Source organism: Lagenorhynchus albirostris, chromosome 4, assembly GCF_949774975.1.
Source record: "Lagenorhynchus albirostris chromosome 4, mLagAlb1.1, whole genome shotgun sequence".
Lineage (NCBI taxonomy): Eukaryota > Metazoa > Chordata > Mammalia > Artiodactyla > Delphinidae > Lagenorhynchus > Lagenorhynchus albirostris.
Genome location: NC_083098.1, coordinates 30640252 through 30663081, shown reverse-complemented (window position 1 = coordinate 30663081; position 22830 = coordinate 30640252). Strand labels below are relative to the sequence as shown.

At 41.9% G+C, this 22830-nt stretch overlaps 1 protein-coding gene across 21 annotated transcripts in view; it reads left to right on the top strand.

Moving 5' to 3' along the window:
* Window positions 1-22830, top strand: part of SH3D19 (SH3 domain containing 19) — a 196068-nt gene that overhangs the window by 123211 nt on the left and 50027 nt on the right. For 16 of the 21 annotated variants that reach the window (XR_009540253.1, XR_009540254.1, XR_009540256.1 and 13 more), the window contains 4 exons: window positions 2097-2235; window positions 2722-2884; window positions 4148-5179; window positions 15810-15917. Coding sequence is in view for 12 of the 21 variants with exons in the window: in XM_060147742.1 (XP_060003725.1) it covers window positions 2097-2235; window positions 2722-2884; window positions 4148-5179; window positions 15810-15917 (1442 nt within the window). In the remaining 9 variants the exon portion in view is untranslated. The remainder of the gene's footprint in view (window positions 1-2096; window positions 2236-2721; window positions 2885-4147; window positions 5180-15809; window positions 15918-22830) is intronic. The other 5 variants (XM_060147743.1, XM_060147751.1, XM_060147746.1 and 2 more) reach the window with 4 other exon arrangements.

The following is a 22830-nucleotide window of genomic DNA, read 5'->3' as shown; positions in this document are numbered from 1 at the left end:
AGAAGAAGCAGTACAAGCCTGAAAATCTTCTTTTGACAGTAATTATTTACTGAAGCCAATCTAAAAATGTTTATTAAGCAACTGCTGTATGGGAAGCATTGTTGTAACTACTTCAAAGAAATGCTTTGTACCTCATAGCTACTTAGTAAATGTCACATGGATGAATGAACTGATGACAGCATAGACAATTGAATAAAGGAAGGATAAAGAAAGGAAAAGAGTCAGGCAGACTAGGTGGATAGCTGAATGAATAAAAATGGCTAGATGGCTGGTGGGAGGGAGGGATGGAGGGGAGCAGGGAGGAGTGAGTCACTGGATAGATAGAAGGAAGGACCAATAGACAGACCGGTGATAGGATTGATGGAAGTGTGGACAGGTGGATAAATAGAAAGATAGATTTATGGTCCCTACTGTCAGATTTCTTAAAGTATCGTGTTGACTAATGAAGAGCAAGGAGTTTATAGTCAGACATAGCCAAGTTCAAATCCTGACTTCGTTTCTCACCATGTGACCTTGGGCAAGCTCCTTAACCTTTCTTAGCTTCTATATCCCCACCTTTAAAATGGCGCTAATCATACTTACCTCATAGGGTTGTCATAAGGGTTAATGCGTGTATAGTGGTTAACATTTGTTAACTAGTAATTCATTATCTAGTTAGATAAAAGCTATATAACAATTGGAATGACTCATTTGGATTCCACACAGGGAAGTGAAAGTAAGTTCACTGTGGCACACTTAGCATAATGTCTAAGAGGGGATTGGCTAAATGCAATTTGTGAACCGCTTTTTCTAACTCTGAGTATAATACATGCTCATTACAGAAAATATTGGAAAACTAATAAAAATATAAAGAATAAAGCACAGTGTACTCACTCTCCTACATAAAGATAGCAACAATTAATAGCTTTGAATAGTACATTCCAGATTATGAAGATAGGTAACAGGATTCTGTACATACATCTCAGAATCTCATTTTTCTCTATAATTAGATCTTATATTTCCCTTTGTCAATCCAATCTCTTCTAATATATGACTGTTTGTGTTTAAATAATATTTGTCTGTGAGGTGATCATATTCTTTGTTTAATCGTTTTTCTCATGTTGAATATATGTGTTCTTATTTCAGTTATTTGTGCTAATAAATAATCCTTGTTATTTAAATTTTTAAAAGCTATAAGTAGAGGTTCTTAGGTAATGCAATTCATTTAATCAATGGGCAGTTTCTCCTGATTCACAGGCTAGCATGAGAGTGTGTGTACGTGTACAGTTTTTATAATGGCAGTGCTTTTTATTTTTATTTTCCATAGAGTTCTAGAGAAAGGCAGAGGAGGTATCATCATACCTATTTGTTAGATGAGAAAAGTGAGGCTCAGAGAGGTTGACTGATTTGCTCAGAGTCACGCAGTTGGTATTTGTTAGGAAATCAGGTTGAATAAAGTGTAAACATGAGACCGTAGAATCAGGTTAAGAAAATGATGAAAGAAGCCACACCTAAATCACTGTGGCTCCAAGTATTGAAGATTAAGCATCAGATTCCTATACAAACTGACCAGGAACACAGACACACACATCAGGGTCTAGAAGTGAACAAGTAAACTCTAAACACTTAAAGATCATTCTGAATGGGGGAGAGGTAGAGTGAGGAGGAGGGCGCTGTTCTTCTAATACATAGTATCATTTCAGAGTATGTACTTTATAATAACGGAAAACTAAACATTTCCATTCAACCAGTGCATTTTTCTGTCTTACGATACCCTGTGTTTGTGCCATAGGCTAGATAGCAGAGCCCTGGGTTGAAGAGGTTGTATGGGTCTTGGTCCTCATTCTTATCAGCCAGGGCAGAGCGAAGTGTACTCAGGGTACATCTCTAACTCTCTGAGGCCAGTGTCATGGAGGATGGCTGTCACATGCTCCCTCGAAGCCTGCCTCGGTGTACTGTTAGAAAAAGTGCAGGTCAGACAGGTCATTTCTGTGACTATGGCAGTTCTTATGTCACTTTCTTGGGTGGTAGTTATTTTCATGAATCTTTGAACATTTACAAATAGACAATAGCTTGTTACCAGGCTGTAAAATCTCACTGAGGCTTCTGTCTGCTAGGCGCCCAGAGATCACCATTGTGGCAGCTGAGCCACTGAGGCCGACCTCGTGGTTTCCAGGAGCCCCACCCCCAGGACTGGCATTTCCCCCATCTTCCACAGCAGGCCCTTGGAGGCCCAGTGAGCTGGTTCCTGCCGAGGTGAGTAAACATCGCATTATCTCTCTGCATTTTATTTATTTATTTATTTTTATTTATTTTTTATTTTTTTACATCTTTATTGGGGTATAATTGCTTTACAATGGTGTGTTAGTTTCTGCTTTATAACAAAGTGAATCAGTCATACATAAACATATGTTCCCATATGTCTTCCCTGTTGCGTCTCCCTCCCTCCCACCGTCCCCATCCCACCCCTCCAGGCGGTCACAAAGCACCGAGCCAATATCCCTGTGCCATGCGGCTGCTTCCCACTAGCTATCTACCTTACTGCGTTTGTTAGTGTGTATATGCCCATGCCTCTCTCTCGCCCTGTCACAGCTCACCCTTCCCCCTCCCCATAACCTCAAGTCCGTTCTCTAAGAGGTCTGCATTTTATTTTTAATGAAGTTCAAAGATAAGAACAGGGAGACCGTTAACACCTTGGCTGCCACCCATAGGTGTCTAAAATCTTCATCCTTCATTCTGCAGCTCCCACCATCGTATGAACAAGTCATAAAAGAAATCAACCAAGTTCAAGTTAACACTACAAATAACAATAATGCTGCTGCCACTCCAAGGCACACTATTACTTCAGCAACTCAGACTGACTTTTCAGAAGAAATAGACAACCATCTGCCTCAAAGTAATGCAAGTAATTTGTCTTCCCTAATTCTGACCTAGTTCTAGGGAAGTAGTCAGTAGGCTCCTGCCTTTAAAATAATTTGCGATTTGTGCATAATTCATTGAGCTCTGCTTCCCAGTCGTCGTGATCACTGTGTGCTTGCTTTATTTGGGTTTGCTGTGATTATTATAATAGGCCATTCTTCATCCTCACAAGCCGCAGCCCCAATCTCTGGGGTTCACCCTAGTTCATATCACAAAAACATCATCTTTTTTTATTATTTTTTTACATTTCTTTCTTTTATTTTATTTTTGACTGCGTTGGGTCTTCGTTGCTGCGTGCGGGCTTTCTCTAGTTGTGGCGAGCAGGGGCTACTCTTCATTGCGGTGCACGGGCTTCTCATTGCGGTGGCTTCTCTTGTTGCGGAGCACGGACTCAAGGTGCGCGGGATCAGTAGTTGTGGCATGTGACAGTAGTTGTGGCTCGCAGGCTCTAGAGCACAGGTTCAGTAGTTGTGGCGCATGGGCTTAGTTGCTCCGCGGCATGTGGGATTTTCCTGGACCAGGGCTCGAATCCGTGTTCCCTGCATTGGCAGGCAGACTCTTAACAGCTGCGCCACCAGGGAAGTCCCCAAAACATCATCCTTTTAACTCATTAAACTCATGGTTTAACTCATCCTTTTAACTCATCATCCTTTTAACTCATACTGCTGATGCCCTTTATTCCCATTGAGAAAGCTGTTATATTTAGCACTTAACTTGACAGGATGCTAAAAGTGGTTGTCCTGTTAGGCTTTTAAAAAGCATTATATTAAGATAACAAATGAGAGAAAGTTACTTTGGAAAAGTAAAGCAAGAATTTTGGGAATTTTGACAAGAGAGAAATGGTCATTGATAAGTCTACTGAGAATCAGGAATTTAATGGTGTTTTAAAATATTATATAGGGACTTCCCTAGTGGTCCAGTGCTTAAGACTCTGCATTTCCACTGCAGTGGAAGCACGGGTTCCATCCCTGGCCGGGGAACTAAGATCGTGTATGCTGCACAGTGTGACAAAAAAATAAATAAAAATAAAATATTATATAATGAATATTTTTATATGAATAAATATAATGTGAAGAACCCTCCTGCAGGAAGCTGAATATAAACATCTCTCCATTGATTTTAGAATTACTTTTTCCTAAGGAAGGAAACCAAACTCTCTTGATAGTCTACATGTCTATTTTTAAACTCTGTGTAACCTTTTTCTTTGAAATTATAACATGGCCGCGTCTGTTCGTTTTGGTCTTGTCAGCACTGCCGGCACCTCTGAAACCTCTCCTGCCTTCCCCAGCAGCCTCAGTCAGCGATCCTCCGACAGACGAGACGCCTTTAATAGTCTTTGATATTTCTGAAGAACAGAGTTGTCCAGAAAACTCCAGTGCTACAAGATGTCCAGTGCCCAAACCAAGATCAAAAAGCAACCTCAGACCAGTGGCCAGAGAGCCTCACGTTAAAGAGCCGGATCCCCAGAAAAGCAGCCCAGCGGCTACGCCAGAGGAGGCAACCCCGAGCCGGCCCCAGCCTCTGTGGGACGATACCGGCCACTCGGACAGTCAGGCAGTGATGAACATTATGAACGCAGAACGGAGCCCAAATACCGTCGTTTCCAGGATCAAAGCACTTGAGGGTCAGACAAATGCGGAAAGCGTGGGACTGCCCAAGAAGCCAGAAATTGCCCCCCGCACAGTCCCCCCGAGGCCTGCTCCTGCCTCAGGGAAACCCTCCGTGGCTCCCAAACCGGCAGCTGACAGAGCCTCTGGAGGCTGGGACTCCTGGACCACAAACAGACTCCGGGGGGCCTCTAGGGAAGGCCTCACCCCACACTCTCCACTGCAAGAAGCAGGGAGCGTCCCTGCAACCAAACCCGAATTGCCAAAGAAACCGAATCCTGGCCTCATACGAAGTGTTAATCCCGAGAGTCTGGGAGGAGGGTCCATGGCCGAGAGCCCCGCCAGTGGGAAGAAAGCCCCGACTCCGGCTCCTCGGCCTTTGCTGCCCAAGAAATCAGCTTCTGCAGGAGTGGCCCCCTCCCCTGCGGCCTCAGAAGCGCCCCCCTACCCTGCGGCTTTGCTGAAACCCATCACTGTGCCTCCCCGACTCTCCGTGGCGTCACAAGCCAAAGCGTTCAGGTCCCTGGGAGAAGGACCCCCGGCCAGCCCCCCAGTCCCGGTTCTGCAAAGCAAGCCTCCGGGGGACATCGACCTCATCAGCTTTGACGATGAGGTTTTACCCGCCCCATCTGGGAACCTGGCTGAAGACTCTATTGATTCAGAGATGGTTCTGGGTGAGTAAAACTTAGAAGAGGAGGGCAATCTAAATTCATCATAGGGTATCTCAAGTGGCGCTGCTGTTTGCGTTTCTGGCAATAAGTTATTGAGGCGTGGACGTGCATGTGTGTGCACATGCGTGCATGTGGATGTGTGTGTGTGTGTGGATGTGTGTGTGTGTGTGGATGTGTAGAGACAGGGAGAAACACAGCGAGATTAAGAAACAAGGAGCCGGGGCTTCCCTGGTGGCGCAGTGGTTGAGAGCCCGCCTGCCGATGCGGGGGACACGGGTTCGTGCCCCTGTCCGGGAGGATCCCGCGTGCCGCGGAGCGGCTGGGCCCATGAGCCATGGCCGCTAAGCCTGCGCATCCGGAGCCTGTGCTCCGCAACGGGAGAGGCCGCAACAGTGAGAGGCTCACGTACAGAAAAAAAAAAAAAGAAACAAGGAGCCGGGTGGGAGATGGAATCAGAGAGCGAGGGGAAAATCTGGGATGGGGAGATGATGACGGAGAAAGAGGGAGGCACACGTGTTGATTACTCTCACATGAGCCAGACATAAGCAGACTGGGACCAGGGACTTAACTAGATGAGAGGCCGGCTCCCTCCTCGGGCAGGTGGAGATTCAAGCATTAGGAGGAAGAGAGGGAAACTTCTCAGAGTGGGGAAGTCATGCCCCAGAAGGGCTCCTCAGATGGAGCCAGCCCCACGGGAGTGCCGGGAAAGGGGCCAGCCCTGCGGAGGACTCTGGCAGGAGCAGTAAACCCGGCCATATGTTGCTCCATAATCTTCACAGAACACCTTCCCTTGGGAATGGAAAGTTTTGTAAATAAACTACAACAGTTGTAAGTTTCCTGCCAAGACCGGGACAATTAGATTTCCCAAGAGGCAGAGAGTATGTTTTCTTTCCTCACACTGTTCAAATGGAGAGTGTGATGGTAAAGCTTATCTTCGATTTGTCAAACTAAACTACTGTACTTGTCATTGCTAAGATTCCTTTCACTGCTGTTTACTTACTTGGGCAGAATTTATGAACATGTAAGCGTAATAGTATTTTCAAAAGGTTAGCTGTCATCTTCTAAATGTTTAACATGCATCAAAATGATATAAGCTCTGTGATTCAAAACCAAATTCTGCTAAGTACAGGCATGTTTTAAATGATAACAACCACATATTTATTAAATATTTATCATGCACACAACATTGTAACTGGCTATAGCATGCCTCTTGTCCATAAGGAGTGGAAAGAAAAACATTAGGATATATTGAACTTCTGCCTAGCTCCAAACCCTCTGCTAGATGTCCAGACATACATTATTTAATTTAATACTTACCCTAACCCTTTACAAGGCATCATTGGCCTCAGTTTGCAGATGAAGAAAATGAGACTGAGAGAGATCAAAGGGTAATTACTCGGTTTTCCAAAGCAGGATTCAAAGTCCGTCTTTTCTTTCTAAGTCTAGTTTAATTTTCACTCCATCATGTTGGTACTCAGCATTTTCACGAATCCTTAAACCAGGCAACACATTAAAAACTTTTCAAGTTTTTGTTATACCATTTTCTTACTTAAACCCTTTTGGTGTTAACAGGGTTCAGAGTAGGACAGGGAGGGGTAGATCCAACAGCCGCAAGCTGTTCAGGGGTGGAAACAGTACAAGCCAAAATAATAACCACCTTCTGTAGACGCTGCTAGACTCTGTGGGAATGGCAACTTGGTTAATAATTGCTGAGAATTTATTCTGTGTCATCAAGCAGATAATTACAGTCATCTTCAAAAAGGAAGGTCAGCAGTATACATCAACATGAATACAGTATCGTGCTTCCTACTCAGCCTTTTCTGTTTCTTGATTTCTACCACTTCCTTGCACAATGTTTAATTACTGAGGCAGTGTTTCAGCAAAAGGTCTAATTTGCTTGCCCCACCTGACTTTAACCATTGCTCTTACCTGTGGAGTTATCCTGAACTGAACACTCTGTCTTCTTTTTTTAATTTTATAAATTTATTTATTTATTTTATTTATTTTTGTCTGCGTTGGGTCTCTGTTGCTGCGCACTGGCTTTCTCTAGTTGCTGCGAGCGGGGGCTATTCTTCGTTGCGGTGCGTGGGCTTCTCATCGCACTGGCTTCTCTTGTTGCAGAGCACGGGCTCTAGGTGCGCGGGCTTCAGTAGTTGTGGCTCGCGAGCTGTAGAGTGCAGGCTCGGTAGTTGTGGCACATGGGCTTAGCTGCTCCGCGGCCTGTGAGATCTTCCCGGACCAGGGCTCTAACCCATGTCCCCTGCATTGGCAGGCAGATTCTTAACCACTGCGCCACCAGGGAAGTCCACTCTGTCTTCTTTTTAAACCTGCTTCTCTTCCTGTATTCTGCTCCTGTCCTAGTGACACCATCACACACCAGCCCCCCCCAAAGGATCCTATCCATCATCCTTGAGCCTTCCTACCTCTCACACACAGTGACTAGCTGTTTGGACTTAGAGTCAGGCAGGTTGGGGTCTACCACTTAAATGCTATGTGACCTTGGGCAATTTACTTAACTCCACAATGCCTCGGTTTCCTCGTCTGTAAAACACGATAATAATACTCCTCCTGGAGGTATTGTAGGGTTAAATATGATTATGGAGGAAAGCCCTATCCCATTGTCTGAAACACGGTAATAATACTCCTCCTGGAGGCATTGCAAGTGTTAAATATGATTATGGAGGAAAGCCTTATCACATTGTCTGAAACATGGTATGTGCTCAATAAGTGGTAGTCATTATTCTTACTTCTTGTCCTTCACATCCAGTTAGTGGTCAAGTCCTGCTGGTTTTATTTTCTGAATAGTTCTTAAATTTTCCTCTAGTTTTCATCACCCCTGCTACTGGCCCACTTTTCTAATCTTTAGGCCCAGATTCCTGCAGTAGCCTCCTAAATTGAGCCTCTGCTTCTGCCTCAAACCCATCATCATATCATGGTTACCCAACGGATTTTTCTAGAGTGTACATTGGACCTTGTTGCTTCCTTGCTTATTGCCCTCCAGAGGCCTTCAAGATCACCTCTGAATTCCTCCAAATGCAGAGGGAATTTTTGTTTGTTTACTGACTGGGGCTTTGTGACTTTTTTGGGGTGGGGGAGCTACACATTTTTTTAATTGAAGTATAATTGACATACAGCACTATGTTAGTTCCATGTGCACAGCCTAGTGAGTTGATATTTTAAGAGGATCACCATAAGTCTAGTTACCATCTGCCATCATACAAAGTTATTACAGTATTATTAACGATATTCCCCATGCTCTAAGGCTTTGTGACTTTTTGATGGTGTATTAATAGCATTGTCTTGTAGATAAAGGGTTATGGTCTTTTGGTGAAAGCTTGCTTAATCGTCCTGACATCAGCCAAAAACTGGGGGAGGAACACAGGAGAAAGGAGAGAAACTCACAGATATGTCTTTCCTTCTTTTTCTTTTCCCTCAAAAAATAAAGAAAATCCAATAAAGTAGTTTTCATAAAATGAAGTTGCCATATTAATCTCAGGAAATAGAGATCAGAAAATACTGAAGCTATGAAAACACTGTAAGGATTAGAAAAATTATTAAAGGGAAACTCATAAAACAGGCAATTTAATATTGGATTCATTTCTTAGGTAGAATGCCTTGCAGGTTAATGTAGTGGAGCTGAGAAGCATTAGCAATTCCTCTTCACACCTTTACAAATCATACCCAGGTGTCAAAAAAGCAGAATACTGCTGTCAACCCCATTACACAGACCAGAATGATAGTTTAGCAGCCAATTTCTGCTATTAACAGAACTCAAGGGAAAGAAAGAAATGACAGAAAAGCTAGCCAAGGATGGTGAAACTAATTATGATGACAAGCATATTATTGGAGACAGGTAATGGGCAGAAAACTACATTATCATCATTGTTTTTCCCAACCCAGTAATGAAGACCATGTGGCTATAGGTGTAAAGGGGCAGCAGGTGTGAGGGGGCTGGAAGGAGGGCAGAGTAAACACTGCAAATAAAAGTAGAGAAAGATGCCATGGACTTTCCTTAGACTTGGTTAGGAGATGCTTTTGCAGGTAGTTGTGTTTTCTCTATAGAAGCAAGAGCAAGGAGTCTGTGATAGAGGAAATTATGACACTGGGGTTCTTAACCCTTTCTGGATCACAGAGCTCAGTTAGCCTATGAATCTTTTTTCTCCCTTGAAAATAACCCTTTTGCACACGTATGCACAGTTGGAGGTACAGTTTCCAGAGCTTCAAGGGCCTATTCTTGGAACCCAGATTAAGGACGTCTACAGAATGTTGGAAATTGCATTCAGTGGACTTCTGAAATAAATTCTGGTTGCATCCATACAATGGAATATTGGGCAGTAGCTAAAAAAGAGGCAGACCACCTATTATCCCCTACTATGGACCAACCGCCAAGGTACTCTGGGTGAAAAATGCAAGGTATAGAGAGTAGTCATGGTATTTTAGCTATAGTGTTGGTGTTAAAACACATAGTTACATGTACATATGCTGTGTCTTTGGAAGACGTATTAAAAATGCTAACAAAGGTGGTCTTTTATGAGGGAACTCCATCAGCAGGAGAGGATGGGGGAGGCTGGTCTTCAAATAGATGACCGTAAGCAGAATTAGGATGAAAGAAACTAGGAGGCATATCCCTTGTCTTTGCCACAGAGAAAGAGCTGCCCCCCACACTGTTCCTCAGCCTGTGAGGAGTAGAAATTTTAAGAATAATAAGATGCGATTTTTCTAAACAATTATATTATTCAAGGTTACAAATAAAAGCTAATTATTATGAACTAAATATGTCTAAATTAGACAAATTCAAAAATATGTATCTGCATTATTTCCTATTAAATAGAATCACTGAGGAGTATTAGCCAAAAAAAAGAGTTTTTGTTTTTCTCGTTACTTTATGGAAAATTTTATGGCCATTATTGTCTTGAAAAAGCAGCTAAAGGGACAAGTATTTTCATATTTTTCCTCTTTTCTCTTTTTTTTTTTAATTTTTATTGTTGGCTGCAGTGGGTCTTCGCTGCTGTGTGCCGGCTTTCTCTAGTTGCGACGAGGGGGGGCTACTCTTTGTTGTGGTGCACGGGCTGGGTTGCTCCGCGGCATGTGAGATCTTCCCGGACCAGGGATCAAACCTGTGTCCCCTGCATTGGCACGCGGATTCTTAACCACTGTGCCACCAGGGAAGTCCCTCCTCTTATTTCTAAGTGATTTTTGTTTCAGTTTGTTTGGCAGGGGTGTTATTTCAGCTTAATTTTGTAACTCTTTTCATGTGATTGAATTTATTTTATTGGATTTTTTTTCAGTCACAAAGTAACATATATTTGCGGTAACAAGTCTAACAATATAAACATTTAGTAAAAGGCAAAAATGAATCTCCCTCCAATCCATTCAAATCCCCAGAATAACCAGTGTGAACCATGTTGTATGTAGCTTTCTGTGCCTTTGGACATTCCAAGCCAAAGCTTACAAACACGTACACGTACATGTACTTCTTCCTGTTTTTTACAAAAAGTTTTACCTAACTGTACCCATTACTCAGCAGCAAAAATGTTTACTTACCTAACTGTACCCATTACCCAGCAGCTTACTTTATTCATTTAGTAATGAGGTTTAGGGACTTCTCTCCAGGCCAGTAGATCTAAGTCTGACTCCTTGTTCCCTGATACCTGCCTGATATTCCCTGGTATGAGCGCAGCACAGGCAAGTCCACGTTTCCCCTACTGATGGACACCACTACAAAAAATGCTCTTGTAAACACTCTTGTAAATATTTTTACTTCTACTAGTGCTTTTATAAAGAAATTTCCAAAAGTGGGACTCCTGGCTTAAAGATCATGAACTTTAAACTTATTAACAGTACCAACAATCCAGTTTCCCACCTGGTAGTGCCAGGAGTTCCCAAACGTGAGGCGCCACCCTTGCCTTCTCGGTTGCCCCCTTAACATTGCTGTTGGAGAAAAATACCCCTCTCACGAAAAGACGCAAAAAGTAAGCATACTGTGTAGCTATAGAGAGACTCTCACACCATCATCAAGATGAAAAACAGGCCTCTGGCTCCACCTTCTCACTGAAGTGATGCTGTCTCTCTTCTCTGCTCATTGGCACGCCTCTTCTGGAAGGCAGCCTGGGACAGGGCGCAGAGAGGCACAGGCCGAGCTTACTGACTCAGGGAGCACAGCTAGGGGAAGTCATGAAGCAGACCGCTCCTGCCAAACAGCCACAGTACTGGAACACTCAGACTTCCTTGCTTCACTGTACTGACAAAGAATTTTTTTTCTTCTTTGTTTTGGAGACGTGAATACTAGAATAATTACACATGATCTGAGTGCCAGTTATCAAAGAGCAGCTAATGATACTAAAAATAAAGACCAAGAAAGAGAGAGAAAGTGGGTAGCTAGGACACTTTGAATACTTTGTATTTAAGTTGTATCTTGCTACTTCAGTTTAAATCTAGCAGGTTTTAAAAAATGACTGGACCCTTTAATGCGGTAGTTGAGACCTGCAGGATTTGGGACGGGGTTCCCTGAGGCTGGTCCTCCAAGAACAAGCACATTTGGGATCCCCCTGTGCCCAGCCCTCCAAGGGCACTGAGTGGCCTCTTTCTCCTTCTCTGCCCCCCTTGTTCGTGCTCTCACTCCTGGGATGTGAGAGAGAGAGACTGTACGTGGTATCCTGGCCCAGAACATCAGATGAGTTGGGAAACAATTGAAGTGATTCCATGCTCAAGATTTTCTTCTCCCTCCACACTCACCCCCCCCAAAATCACCAACTAAAAACCTATCCTAATAACCACCAGATCGTAGGGGCCCAAAGCAGCTGTTAAAGCAGAAATACCACTTGAATGGGAGAGCACTGTGAACAGTTATCAGCCTTAATCCTTTTCTTGAATTTTGGTCCTTTTCCCAGCAGGAAACAGAGCCCTGAGAGGATGGGCTGTTACAGCCAAGGTTGAGGGGACGGGGGACAGTCAAGTCTGCAGCAGTGGGGGAAGGAAAGTCGCTCCTTGGAGGTCAGTGGGTTCCAGTGAGGGCCAAGGAGGCAGAGCAGGGGCAACGGCAGGGGAGAGAGACGAATAGGAAGGAAAGGTGTGCCCACAGGAGAGATACTATGTTTCTGTGTTTGAATAAAATAAATGCCGAGATTGGGGTCTTCAAATTCTTTCATTCTAGCTAGCATTACTCAGAACAGATGACACGTTCAGGGAGTTCAGTTTCAGGTAATGTTTGCAATAATGGGCTTTAATACCAGCCTACCTTCCCCTGTTTATCCATCAGCACTGCTGTTTCCTAAAAACCCAAAGTGTGTTTTTCAGCTTGGAAGAACTGTTAGAGTATACAAAATCCATCTGTTCGAAAGAGGATCATGGAGCCCTCCTCTCCCTCGCCCCCTGCACTCCTGTTTCATGCTGCAACCTGCTTCCCTTCTGCCCACAACTGAAGTTCCCCCTTGCTCTACGTTTCCCTTTTTCAGTAGCATGTCTCACCTTCTAATATACCACATGAATCACTCAATATATTTACTGTTTATTGTCTCCGTCTCCTGCTGGAGTGTAAGCATCACAAGGGCAGAGTTCTTTGCTCTGTTCAATGACGTATTCCCAGCATCTAGAATAGTATTTGATGTGTAGCAGGCACCCGATCAATACTGAATGAAAAAAAGTGAAAGAGTAAGTTACAAAGAAATAGGTATAAAATGATCCTGTTTGTGTTTTTCAAAATACCTACGTAATAATACTTATGATACAGGTTTGTGTTTTTCAAAATACGTATGTAATAATACATATGATACAGAAAAAAAATCTGTAGACAGATACACATATTTTAGATAATAATTATTACTGCAGGGATAGGATTACAGGAGACTTTCTATCATATATTTCTTTTTTTTTTTTAAAGATCAACTTTTTTTTTTTTTAATAAATTTATTTATTTTTGGCTGTGTTGGGTCTTCATTGTTGCGTGCGGGTTTTCTCTAGTGGCGAGCGGGGGCTACTCTTTTTTTTTTTTTTTTTTTTTAAGGCATCTGAAGAATCACCACTATCTTAACCTGAGTTTTGGCAACTCAGGTTAAGGTTTTTTTAATTTATTTATTTTTAATTTTGGCTGTGTTCGGTCTTCGTTTCTGTGTGAGGGCTTTCTCCAGTTGCGGCAAGCGGGGGCCACTCTTCATTGCAGTGAGCAGCCTCTCTTGTTGTGGAGCGCAGGCTCCAGACGCTCAGGCTCAGTAGTTGTGGCTCATGGGCCTAGTTGCTCCGCGGCATGTGGGATCCTCCCAGACCAGGGCTCGAACCCGTGTCCCCTGCATTGGCAGGCAGATTCTCAACCACTGTGCCACCAGGGAAGCCCGGGGGCTACTCTTCATTGTGGTGCGAGGGCTTCTCATTGCGGTGGCTTCTCTTGTTGTGGAGCACAGGCTCTAGGCGCACGGGCTTCAGCAGTTGTGGCATGCAGGCTTCAGTAGTTGTGGCTTGTGGGCTCTAGAGCGCAGGCTCAGTAGTTGTGGCTCACGGGCTTAGTTGCTCCATGGCATGTGGGATCTTCCCGGACCAGGGATCGAACCTGTGTCCCCTGCATTGGCAGGCGGATTCTTAACCACTGCGCCACCAGGGAAGTCCCTATCATATATTTCTTAATGTTTCCTATCTTTACAATAAATGTTACTTTTGAAATGAAAAATAATGCTATAACAAAATAAGGAATTGATGAATTTCCTTAGACCTAAAAGAAGAAGCTTTGTTTGTTTTCTGGAGATATAGGTTACAATGGAAGAAAGTGATATTATTACAAGAGCCTTTTTTGAAAGTTTGATATTGTTTTGATGATGTTGAGTTGGATTTTTGAGCATAGACAAGACTCGCCTCACTAATAAGCTAATAGACCGGTTTCCATAGAGGGGTCATCTAATTTTTTTTTTCCTAACTAGCCTAATAATTATTATTTTACCTAGCATGCCATCTGGGGGCCTTACTTAGGTGATAGATAATAAACTTAAAATAGGATTGTACTTGGGCTTCCCTGGTGGCGCAGTGGTTGAGAGGCCGCCTGCCAATGCAGAGGACACGGGTTCGTGCCCCGGTCTGGGAAGATCCCACATGCCATGGAGCGGCTGGGCCCGTGGGCCATGGCCGCTGAGCCTGCGCGTCCAGAGCCTGTGCTCCGCAACGGGAGAGGCCACAGCAGTGAGAGGCCCGCGTACCGCAAACAAAAACAAAAACAAAACAAAACAAAAAAAATAGGATTGTACTTAACCGTCCTATCTCCCCACCTCGCACCGTTACTAGCACATGGTAAGCAGACATGTGAGATGAAGTGACTAGTGAGTGGGTGATGCTCTGGTAGCAGGTCTGAGAGTGGGGTTGCCTGAGAGCTGGGTGGAAGGGAAGGGCAAGCATCAAGGAGCTGAAAGGCCATCTTATCCTTAGCTCAGCTCTTCGTGTATTCTGAAAAGAGCTGGTCAGCAAAAGATGCTTTATTGAACTGCAGCTCATAACAGGCAGAACATGAATGCTGTTCATCACAAGTGCTGTGAAGTGCATTGTTTATAGGGAGTATCTCCCTACAGGCGAGATCCAGAGAACAGGTTCTGAATACAGTATGTATTCATTCTGCCTCTTGCTGAATAAAGGCAAAAGCGGCCTCTCGAGACCCTGTGCACCGTATAGAGTATGCATTATACAGCATTTGATTTTATTTTTGCTAATCTATTTATTTTTAGGTTTTTCACCTTCTAAAAATTTTTTGGTCATCTTCCCAAACTACTAAAAAGAACATTTACATTAAAGAAAAAAAGACTCTTTCTTTCAGTAAAAAAGTTTGGTGGGGGATTTCTCTGGCGGTCCAGTGGTTAGGGCTCCACGCTCTCACTGCCGAGGGCCTGGGTTCCATCCCTGGTTGGGTAACTAAGACCCCACAAGCCTTGCGGCATGGCCAAAAACGAAAAAAGGAAGAAAAAAGTTTGGTGGTTGTGCTTTTATTTAAAATACTCTCCCTAAGCACATACTGTCCATTTTAAATGAGTGGGTTAAGATGGAGAATATAAAAATTAAATATAAATATTAATAAATTAAATATAAATATTAAATATTTGAAGGGAGATGTCTCATTTTATTTCCAGGATAAAACGTTTTGCGTTTTCATGTTAGCAAGGTGTAGTTTCACTTCACTACTCAATGCTGCCAGGCTCCGGCAGGGTGGGATGAGGGGGTGGGGACGAGGCCCAGGGCCAGCCCTTCAGGGAGGTTTTCCAATGCAGGCACAGGGGTGGGGCAAAGAGACCTTCCTTCCTGGGGGATCCGGGAAGCTTCACTATAGGGGGGAAATTGGCTGCATGTTTCAATTGCCCCTCATTTTCAGGCAGACACTTATGGAATGATTACACTCCTGTGAAAGATAGCTTCTACATAATTGAAGATTGTCCTGGATCTCTCTCATCAGAGAGGAAGAAAAGCCACATGAATTATTTACGGAGCGCCAAGTTATTTCCTTTCATGAGCCCTGACTTTGTTTTTGTCTCTGCAAACTGAGATTTTGTTTATCCATGAATAGTTTTCCCTAGAGCATGAAAAATATGACTCTTTAATTATGAATGAGGTTTTTTTGTTTGAGTCCATGTTAACTAAAACATGCAAAATACACTGTGTTTTTCATTAGATCCCTTTCAGCTCCCCACAAGAACAGAACCAGCAAAGGAACGAGCAGTTCAACCAGCACCCACCAGGAAGCCCACTGTGATTCGAATTCCAGCCAAACCAGGAAAATGTAAGTACTTCTCTGCCTCATTTATTTGCTTCTCCAAGAGCCAGGGAAAAATATATGCTAATTATCGATGTCTGCTTTTGAAATTATGTGTAATCAGCCACTTATTATTATTTTTCTGTCGAGAACATTTTCTTTTAACATCTTTATTGGAGTATAATTGCTTTACAATGGTGTGTTAGTTTCTGCTGTATAACAGAGTGAATCAGCTATACCTATACATATATCCCCATATCTCCTCCCTCATTTATTTTTTAATTTTTTAACATCTTTATTGCAGTATAATTGCTTTACAATGGTGTGTTAGTTTCTGCTTTATAACAAAGTGAATCAGTTATACATATACATATATCCCCATATCTCTTCTCTCTTGCATCTCCCTCCCTCCCACCCGCCCTATCCCACCCCTCTAGGTGGTCACAAAGCACTGAGCTGATCCCCCTGTGCTATGCAGCTGCTTCCCACTAGCTATCTAGTTTACATTTGGTAGTATATATATGTCCATGCCACTCTCTGTTTGTCCCAGCTTCCCCTTCCCCCTCCCCATATCCTCAAGTCCATTCTCGGCATCTGCATCTTTATTCCTGTCCTGCCCCTAGGTTCTTCAGAACCACTTTCTTTTTTAGGATTCCATATATATGTATTAGCATACGGTATTTGTTTTTCTCTTTCTGACTTACTTCACTCTGTATGACAGACTCTAGGTACATCCACCTCACTAAAAATTAACTCAATTTTGTTTCTTTTTATGGCTGAGTCATATTCCATTGTATATATGTGCCGCATCTTCTTTATCCATTCATCTGTCGATGGACACTTAGGTTGCTTCCATGACCTGCTTATTGTAAATAGAGCTGCAGTGAACATTGTGGTACATGACTCTTTTAGAATTATGGTTTTCTCAGGGTATATGCCCAGTAATGGGATTGCTGGGTCGTATGGTAATTCTATTTTTAGTTTTTTAAGGAACCTCCAAACTGTTCTCCATAGTGGCTGTATCAATTTACATTCCCACCAACAGTGAAAGAGGGTTCCCTTTTCTCCACACCCTCTCCAGCATTTATTGTTTGTAGATTTTTTGATGATGGCCATTCTGACTGGTGCGAGGTGAAACCTCATTGTAGTTTTGATTTGCATTTCTCTAATGATTAGTGATGTTGAGCATCCTTTGATGTCTTTGTTGGGAATCTGTATATCTCCTTGGGAAAAATGTCTGTTTAGGTTTTCTGCCCATTTTTGGATTGGGTTGTTTGTCTTTTTGATATTGAGCTGTATGAGCTGCTTATAGATTTTGGAGATTACTCCTTTGTCAGTTGCTTCATTTGTAAATGTTTTCTCCCATTCTAAGGGTTGTCTTTTCATCTTGTTTATGGTTTCCTTTGCTGTGAAAAAGCTTTTAAGTTTCATTAGGTCCCATTTGTTTACTTTCATTTTTATTTCCATTTCTCTAGGAGGTGGGTCAAAAAGGATCGCGCTTTGATTTATGTCATAGAGTGTTCTGCCTGTGTTTCTTCTAAGAGTTTTATAGTGTCTGGCCTTAACATTTAGGTCTTTAATCCATTTTGAGTTTATTTTTGTGTATGGAATTAGGGAGTGTTCCAATTTCATTGTTTTATGTGTAGCTGTCCAGTTTTCCCAGCACGACTTATTCTCCATTGTATATTCTTGCTTCCTTTATCAAAGATAAGGTGACCATATGTGCATGGGTTTATCTCTGGGCATTCTTTCCTGTTCCATTGATCTGTGTTTCTGTTTTTGTGCCAATACCATACTGTCTTGATGACTGTAGCTCTGTAGTATAGTCTGAAGTCAGGGAGCCTGATTCCTCCAGCTCCGTTTTTTCTTTCTCAAGATTGCTTTGGCTATTCGGGGTCTTTTGTGTTTCCATACAAATTGTGAAATTTTTTATTCTAGTTCTGTGAAAAATGCCATTGGTAGTTTGATAGGGATTGCATTCAATTTGTAGATTGCTTTGGGTAGTTGAGTCGTTTTCACAATGTTGATTCAAGAACATGGTATATCTCTCCATCTGTTTGTATCATCTTTAATTTCTTTCATCAGTGTCTTATAGTTTTCTTCATACAGGTCTTATAGTTTTCTTCATACAGGTCTTTTGTCTCCTTAGATAGGTTTATTCCTAGGTATTTTATTCTTTTTGTTCCAGTGGTAAATGGGAATGTTTCCTTAATTTCTCTTTCAGATTTTTCATCATTAGTATATAGGGATGCAAGAGTTTTCTGTGTATTAATTTTGTATCCTGCTACTTTACCAAATTCGTTGATTAGCTCTAGTGGTTTTCTGATGGCATCTTTAAGATTCTGTATGTATAGTATTATGTCATCTGCAAAGAGTGACAGCTTTACTTCTTCTTTTCTGATTTGGATTCCTTTTATTTCTTTTTCTTCTCTGATTGCTGTGGCTAAAACTTCCAAAACTATGTCGAATAATAGAGGTGAGAGTGGGCATCCTAGTCTTGTTCCTGATATTAGTGGAAATGGTTTCAGTTTTCATCATTGAGAACAATGTTGGCTGTGGGTATGAAATATCTGGCCTTTATTATGTTGAGGTAAGTTTCCTCTATTCCCACTTTCTGGCATGTTTTTATCATAAATGGGTGTTGAATTTTGTTGAAAGCTTTTTCTGTTTCTATTGAGATTAATCATATGGTTTTTCTCCTTCAGTTTGTTAATATGGTTTATCACATTGATTGATTTGCGTATATTGAAGAATCCTTGCATCTCTGGGATAAATCCCACTATGTCATGGTGTATGATCCTTTTAATGTGCTGATGGATTCTGTTTGCTAGTATTTTGTTGAGGATTTTTGCATCTATGTTCATCAGTGATATTGGTGTGTAGATTTCTTTTTTTGTGACATCTTTGTCTGGTTTTGGTATCAGGGTGATGGTGGCCTCGTAGAATGAGTTTGGGAGTGTTCCTCCCTCTGCTATATCTTGGAAGAGTTTGAGAAGGATTGGTGTTAGCTCTTCTCTAAATGTTTGATAGAATTCGCCTGTGAATCCTTCTGATCCTGGGCTTTTCTTTATTGGAAAATTTTTAATCACAGTTTCAATTTCAGTGCTTGTGATTTGTCTGTTTATATTTTCTATTTCTTTCTGGTTCAGTCTCAGAAGGTTGTGCTTCTCTAAGAATTTGTCCATTTCTTCCAGGTTGTCCATTTTATTGGCATATAGTTGCTTGTAGTAATCTCTCATGATCCTTTGTATTTCTGCAGTGTCAGTTGTTACTTCTCCTTTTTCATTTCTAATTCTGTTGATTTGAGTCTTCTCCCTTTTTTTCTTGATGAGTCTGGCTAATGGTTTATCAATTTTGTTTATCTTCTCAAAGAACCAGCTTTTAGTTTTATTGATCTTTGCTATCGTTTCCTTCATTTCTTTTTCATTTATTTCTGATCTGATCTTTATGATCTTTCCTTCTGCTAACTTTGGGGGTTTTTTGTTCTTCTTTCTCTAATTGCTTTAGTGTAAGGTTAGGTTGTTTATTTGAGATGTTTCTTGTTTCTTGAGGTAGGATTGTATTGCTATAGACTTCCTTCTTAGAACTGCTTTTGTTGCATCCCATAGGTTTTGGGTCATCGTGTTTTCATTGTCATTTGTTTCTAGGTATTTTTTGATTTCCTCTTTGATTTCTTCAGTGATCTCTTGGATATTTTTTAGTAGTGTATTGTTTAGCCTCCGTGTGTTTGTATTTTTTACAGATTTTTACCTGTAAGTGATATCTAGTCTCATTGCGTTGTGGTCAGAAAAGATACTTGATACAATTTCAATTTTCTTAAATTTACCAGTCCTTGATTTGTGACCTAAGATATGGTCTATCCTGGAGAATGTTCCATGAGCAGAAGAAAGCGTATTCTGTTGTTTTTGGATGGAATGTCCTATAAATATCAATTAAGTCCATCTTGTTTAATATATCATTTAAAGCTTGTGTTTCCTTATTTATTTTCATTTTGGGTGATCTGTCCATTGGTGAAAGTGGGGTGTTAAAGGCCCCTACTATGATTGTGTTACTGTCGATTTCCCCTTTTATGGCTGTTAGTATTTTCCTTATGTATTGAGGTGCTCCTATGTTGGGTGCATAAATATTTACAATTGTTATATCTTCTTCTTGGACTGATCCCTTGATCATTATGTAGTGCCCTTCTTTGTCTCTTGTAATAGTCTTTATTTAAACATCTATTTTGCCTGGTATGAGAATTGGCACTCCAGCTTTCGTTTGACTTCCATTTGCATAGAATATCTTTTTCCATCCCCTCACTTTAAGTCTGTATGTGTCCCCAGGTCTGAAGTGGCTGTCTTGTAGATAGCATATATATGGGTCTTGTTTTTGTATCCATTCAGCCTGTCTGTGTCTTTTGGTTGGAGCATTTAATCCAATTACATTTAAGGTAATTATTGATATGTATGTTTCTATGACCATTTTCTTAATTGTTTTTGGTTTGTTATTGTAGGTCTTTTCCTTCTCTTGTGTTTCCTGCCTAGAGAAGTTCCTTTAGCATTTGTTGTAAAGCTGGTTTGGTGGTGCTGAATTCTCTTAACTTTTGCTTGTCTGTAAAGGTTTTAATTTCTCCGTTGAATCTGAATGAGATCCTTGCTCAGTAGAGTAATCTTGCTTGTAGGTTTTTCCCTTTCATCACTTTAAATATGTCCTGCCACACCCTTTTGGCTTGCAGAGTTTCTGCTGAGAAATCTGCTGAGGAATCAGCTGAATCCTTATGGGGATACCCTTGTATGTTACTTGTTGCTTTTCCCTTGCTGCTTTTAATATTTTTTCTTTGTATTTAATTTTTGATACTTTGATTAACATGTTTCTTGGTGTGTTTCTCCTTGGATTTATCCTGTATGGGACTCTCTGTGCTTCTTGGACTTGACTGACTATTTCCTTTCCCACATTAGGGAAGTTTTCAACTATAATCTCTTCAAATATTTTCTCAGTCCCTTTGTTTTTCTCTTCTTCTTCAGGGACCCCTATAATTTGAATGTTTGTGCTTTCAATATTGTCCCAGAGGTCTCTGAGACTGTCCTCAGTTCTTTTCATTCTTTTTTCGTTATTCTGCTCTGTGGTAGTTATTTCCACTCTTTTATCTTCCCGGTCACTTATCCGTTCTTCTGCCTCAGTTATTCTCCTATTGATTCCTTCTAGAGAATTTTTGATTTCATTTATTGTGTCGTTCATCATTGTTTGTTTGCTCTTTAGTTCTTCTAGATCCTTGTTAAGCGTTTCTTGTATTTTCTCCTTTCTATTTCCAAGATTTTGGATCATCTTTGCTATCATTACTCTGAATTCTTTTTCAGGTAGACTGCCTAGTTCCTCTGATTTGTTTGGTGTGGTGGGTTTTTATTTTGCTCCTTTATCTGCTGTGTATTCCTCTGTCTTCTCATTTTGCTTAACTGGCTGCATTTCGGGTCTGCTTTTTGCAGGCTGCGCGTTCATAGTTCCCATTGTTTTTGGTGTCGGCTGCCAGTGGGGAAGATTGGTTCAGTGGGTTGTGTAGGCTTCCTGGTGGAGGGGACTAGTGCCTGTGTTCTGGTGGATGAAGCTGGATCTTGTCTTTCTGGTGGGCAGGACCACGTCCTGTGGTATGGTTCGGGGTGTCTGTGACCTTATTATGATTTTAGGCCGCCTCTCTGCTAACGGGTGGTGTTGTGTTCCTGTCTTGCTAGTTGTTTGGCATAGGGTGTCCAGCACTGTAGCTTGCTGGTCGTTGCGTGGAGCTGGGTCTTAGTGTTGAGATGGAGATCTCTGGGAGAGCTTTTGCCATTTGATATTATGTGTAGCTGGCAGGACTCTGGTGGACCAATGTCCTGAACTAGGCTCTCCCACCTCAGAGGCTCACGCTTGACACCTGGCCAGAGCACCAAGACCTTGTCTGCCACTCAGCTTAGAAGAAAAGGGAGAAAACGAAAGAGAGAAAGAGAGGAAGGGAGGAAGGGAGGAAGGAAGGAAGGAAGGAAGGAAGAATAAAATGAAGTTATTAAAATAAAAAATAAAAGAATTATTAAAATAAAAAGGTAATCAACAAAGAAAAAGAAGAGAGCAAGCAAACCAATAAACAAATCCACCAATGATAACAAGTGCTAAAAACTATACTAAAAAAATAACCATAAAACAAACAAACAAAGAAAAAAACAACAGACAGAACCCTAGGACAAATGGTAAAAGCAAAGCTATACAGACAAGATCACACAAAGAAGCATACACATACGCACTCACAAAAAGAGAAAAAGGAAAAAAAATATATATATATATATATATATATTTTTTTTTTTCAAAGGGGGGCTTCCCTGGTGGCACAGTGGTTGAGAGTCCGCCTGCTGATGCAGGGGACACGGGTTCGTGTCCCAGTCCGGGAATATCCCACGTGTCGCGGAGCGGCTGGGCCCATGAGCCATGGCCGCTGAGCCTGCGTGTCTGGAGCCTGTGCTCCACAACAGGAGAGGCCACAACAGTGAGAGGCCCGCGTACTGCAAAAAAAAAAAAAAAAAAGGAAGAGAGCAACCAAATCAATAAACAAATCTACCAATGATAGTAAGCTCTAAATATTAAACTGAGATAAACCTAAAACCAGAAACAAACAAAAAGATGCAGATAGCAAACCCCAAGTCTACAGTTGCTCCCAGAGTCCCCTGCCTCAATTTTGGGATTATTCGTTGTCTATTCATGTATTCCACAGATGCAGGGTACATCAAGGTGATTATGGAGCTTTAATCCGCTGCTCCTGAGGCTGCTGGGAGAGATTTCCCTTTCTCTTCTTTGTTTGCACAGCTGCTGGGGTTCAGGTTTGGATTCGGCCCCGACTCTGCATGTAGGTCACCTGAGGGCATCTGTTTCCTGCCCAGACAGGACGGGGTTAAAGTAGCAGCTGATTAGGGGGCTCTGGCTCACTCAGGCTGGGGAG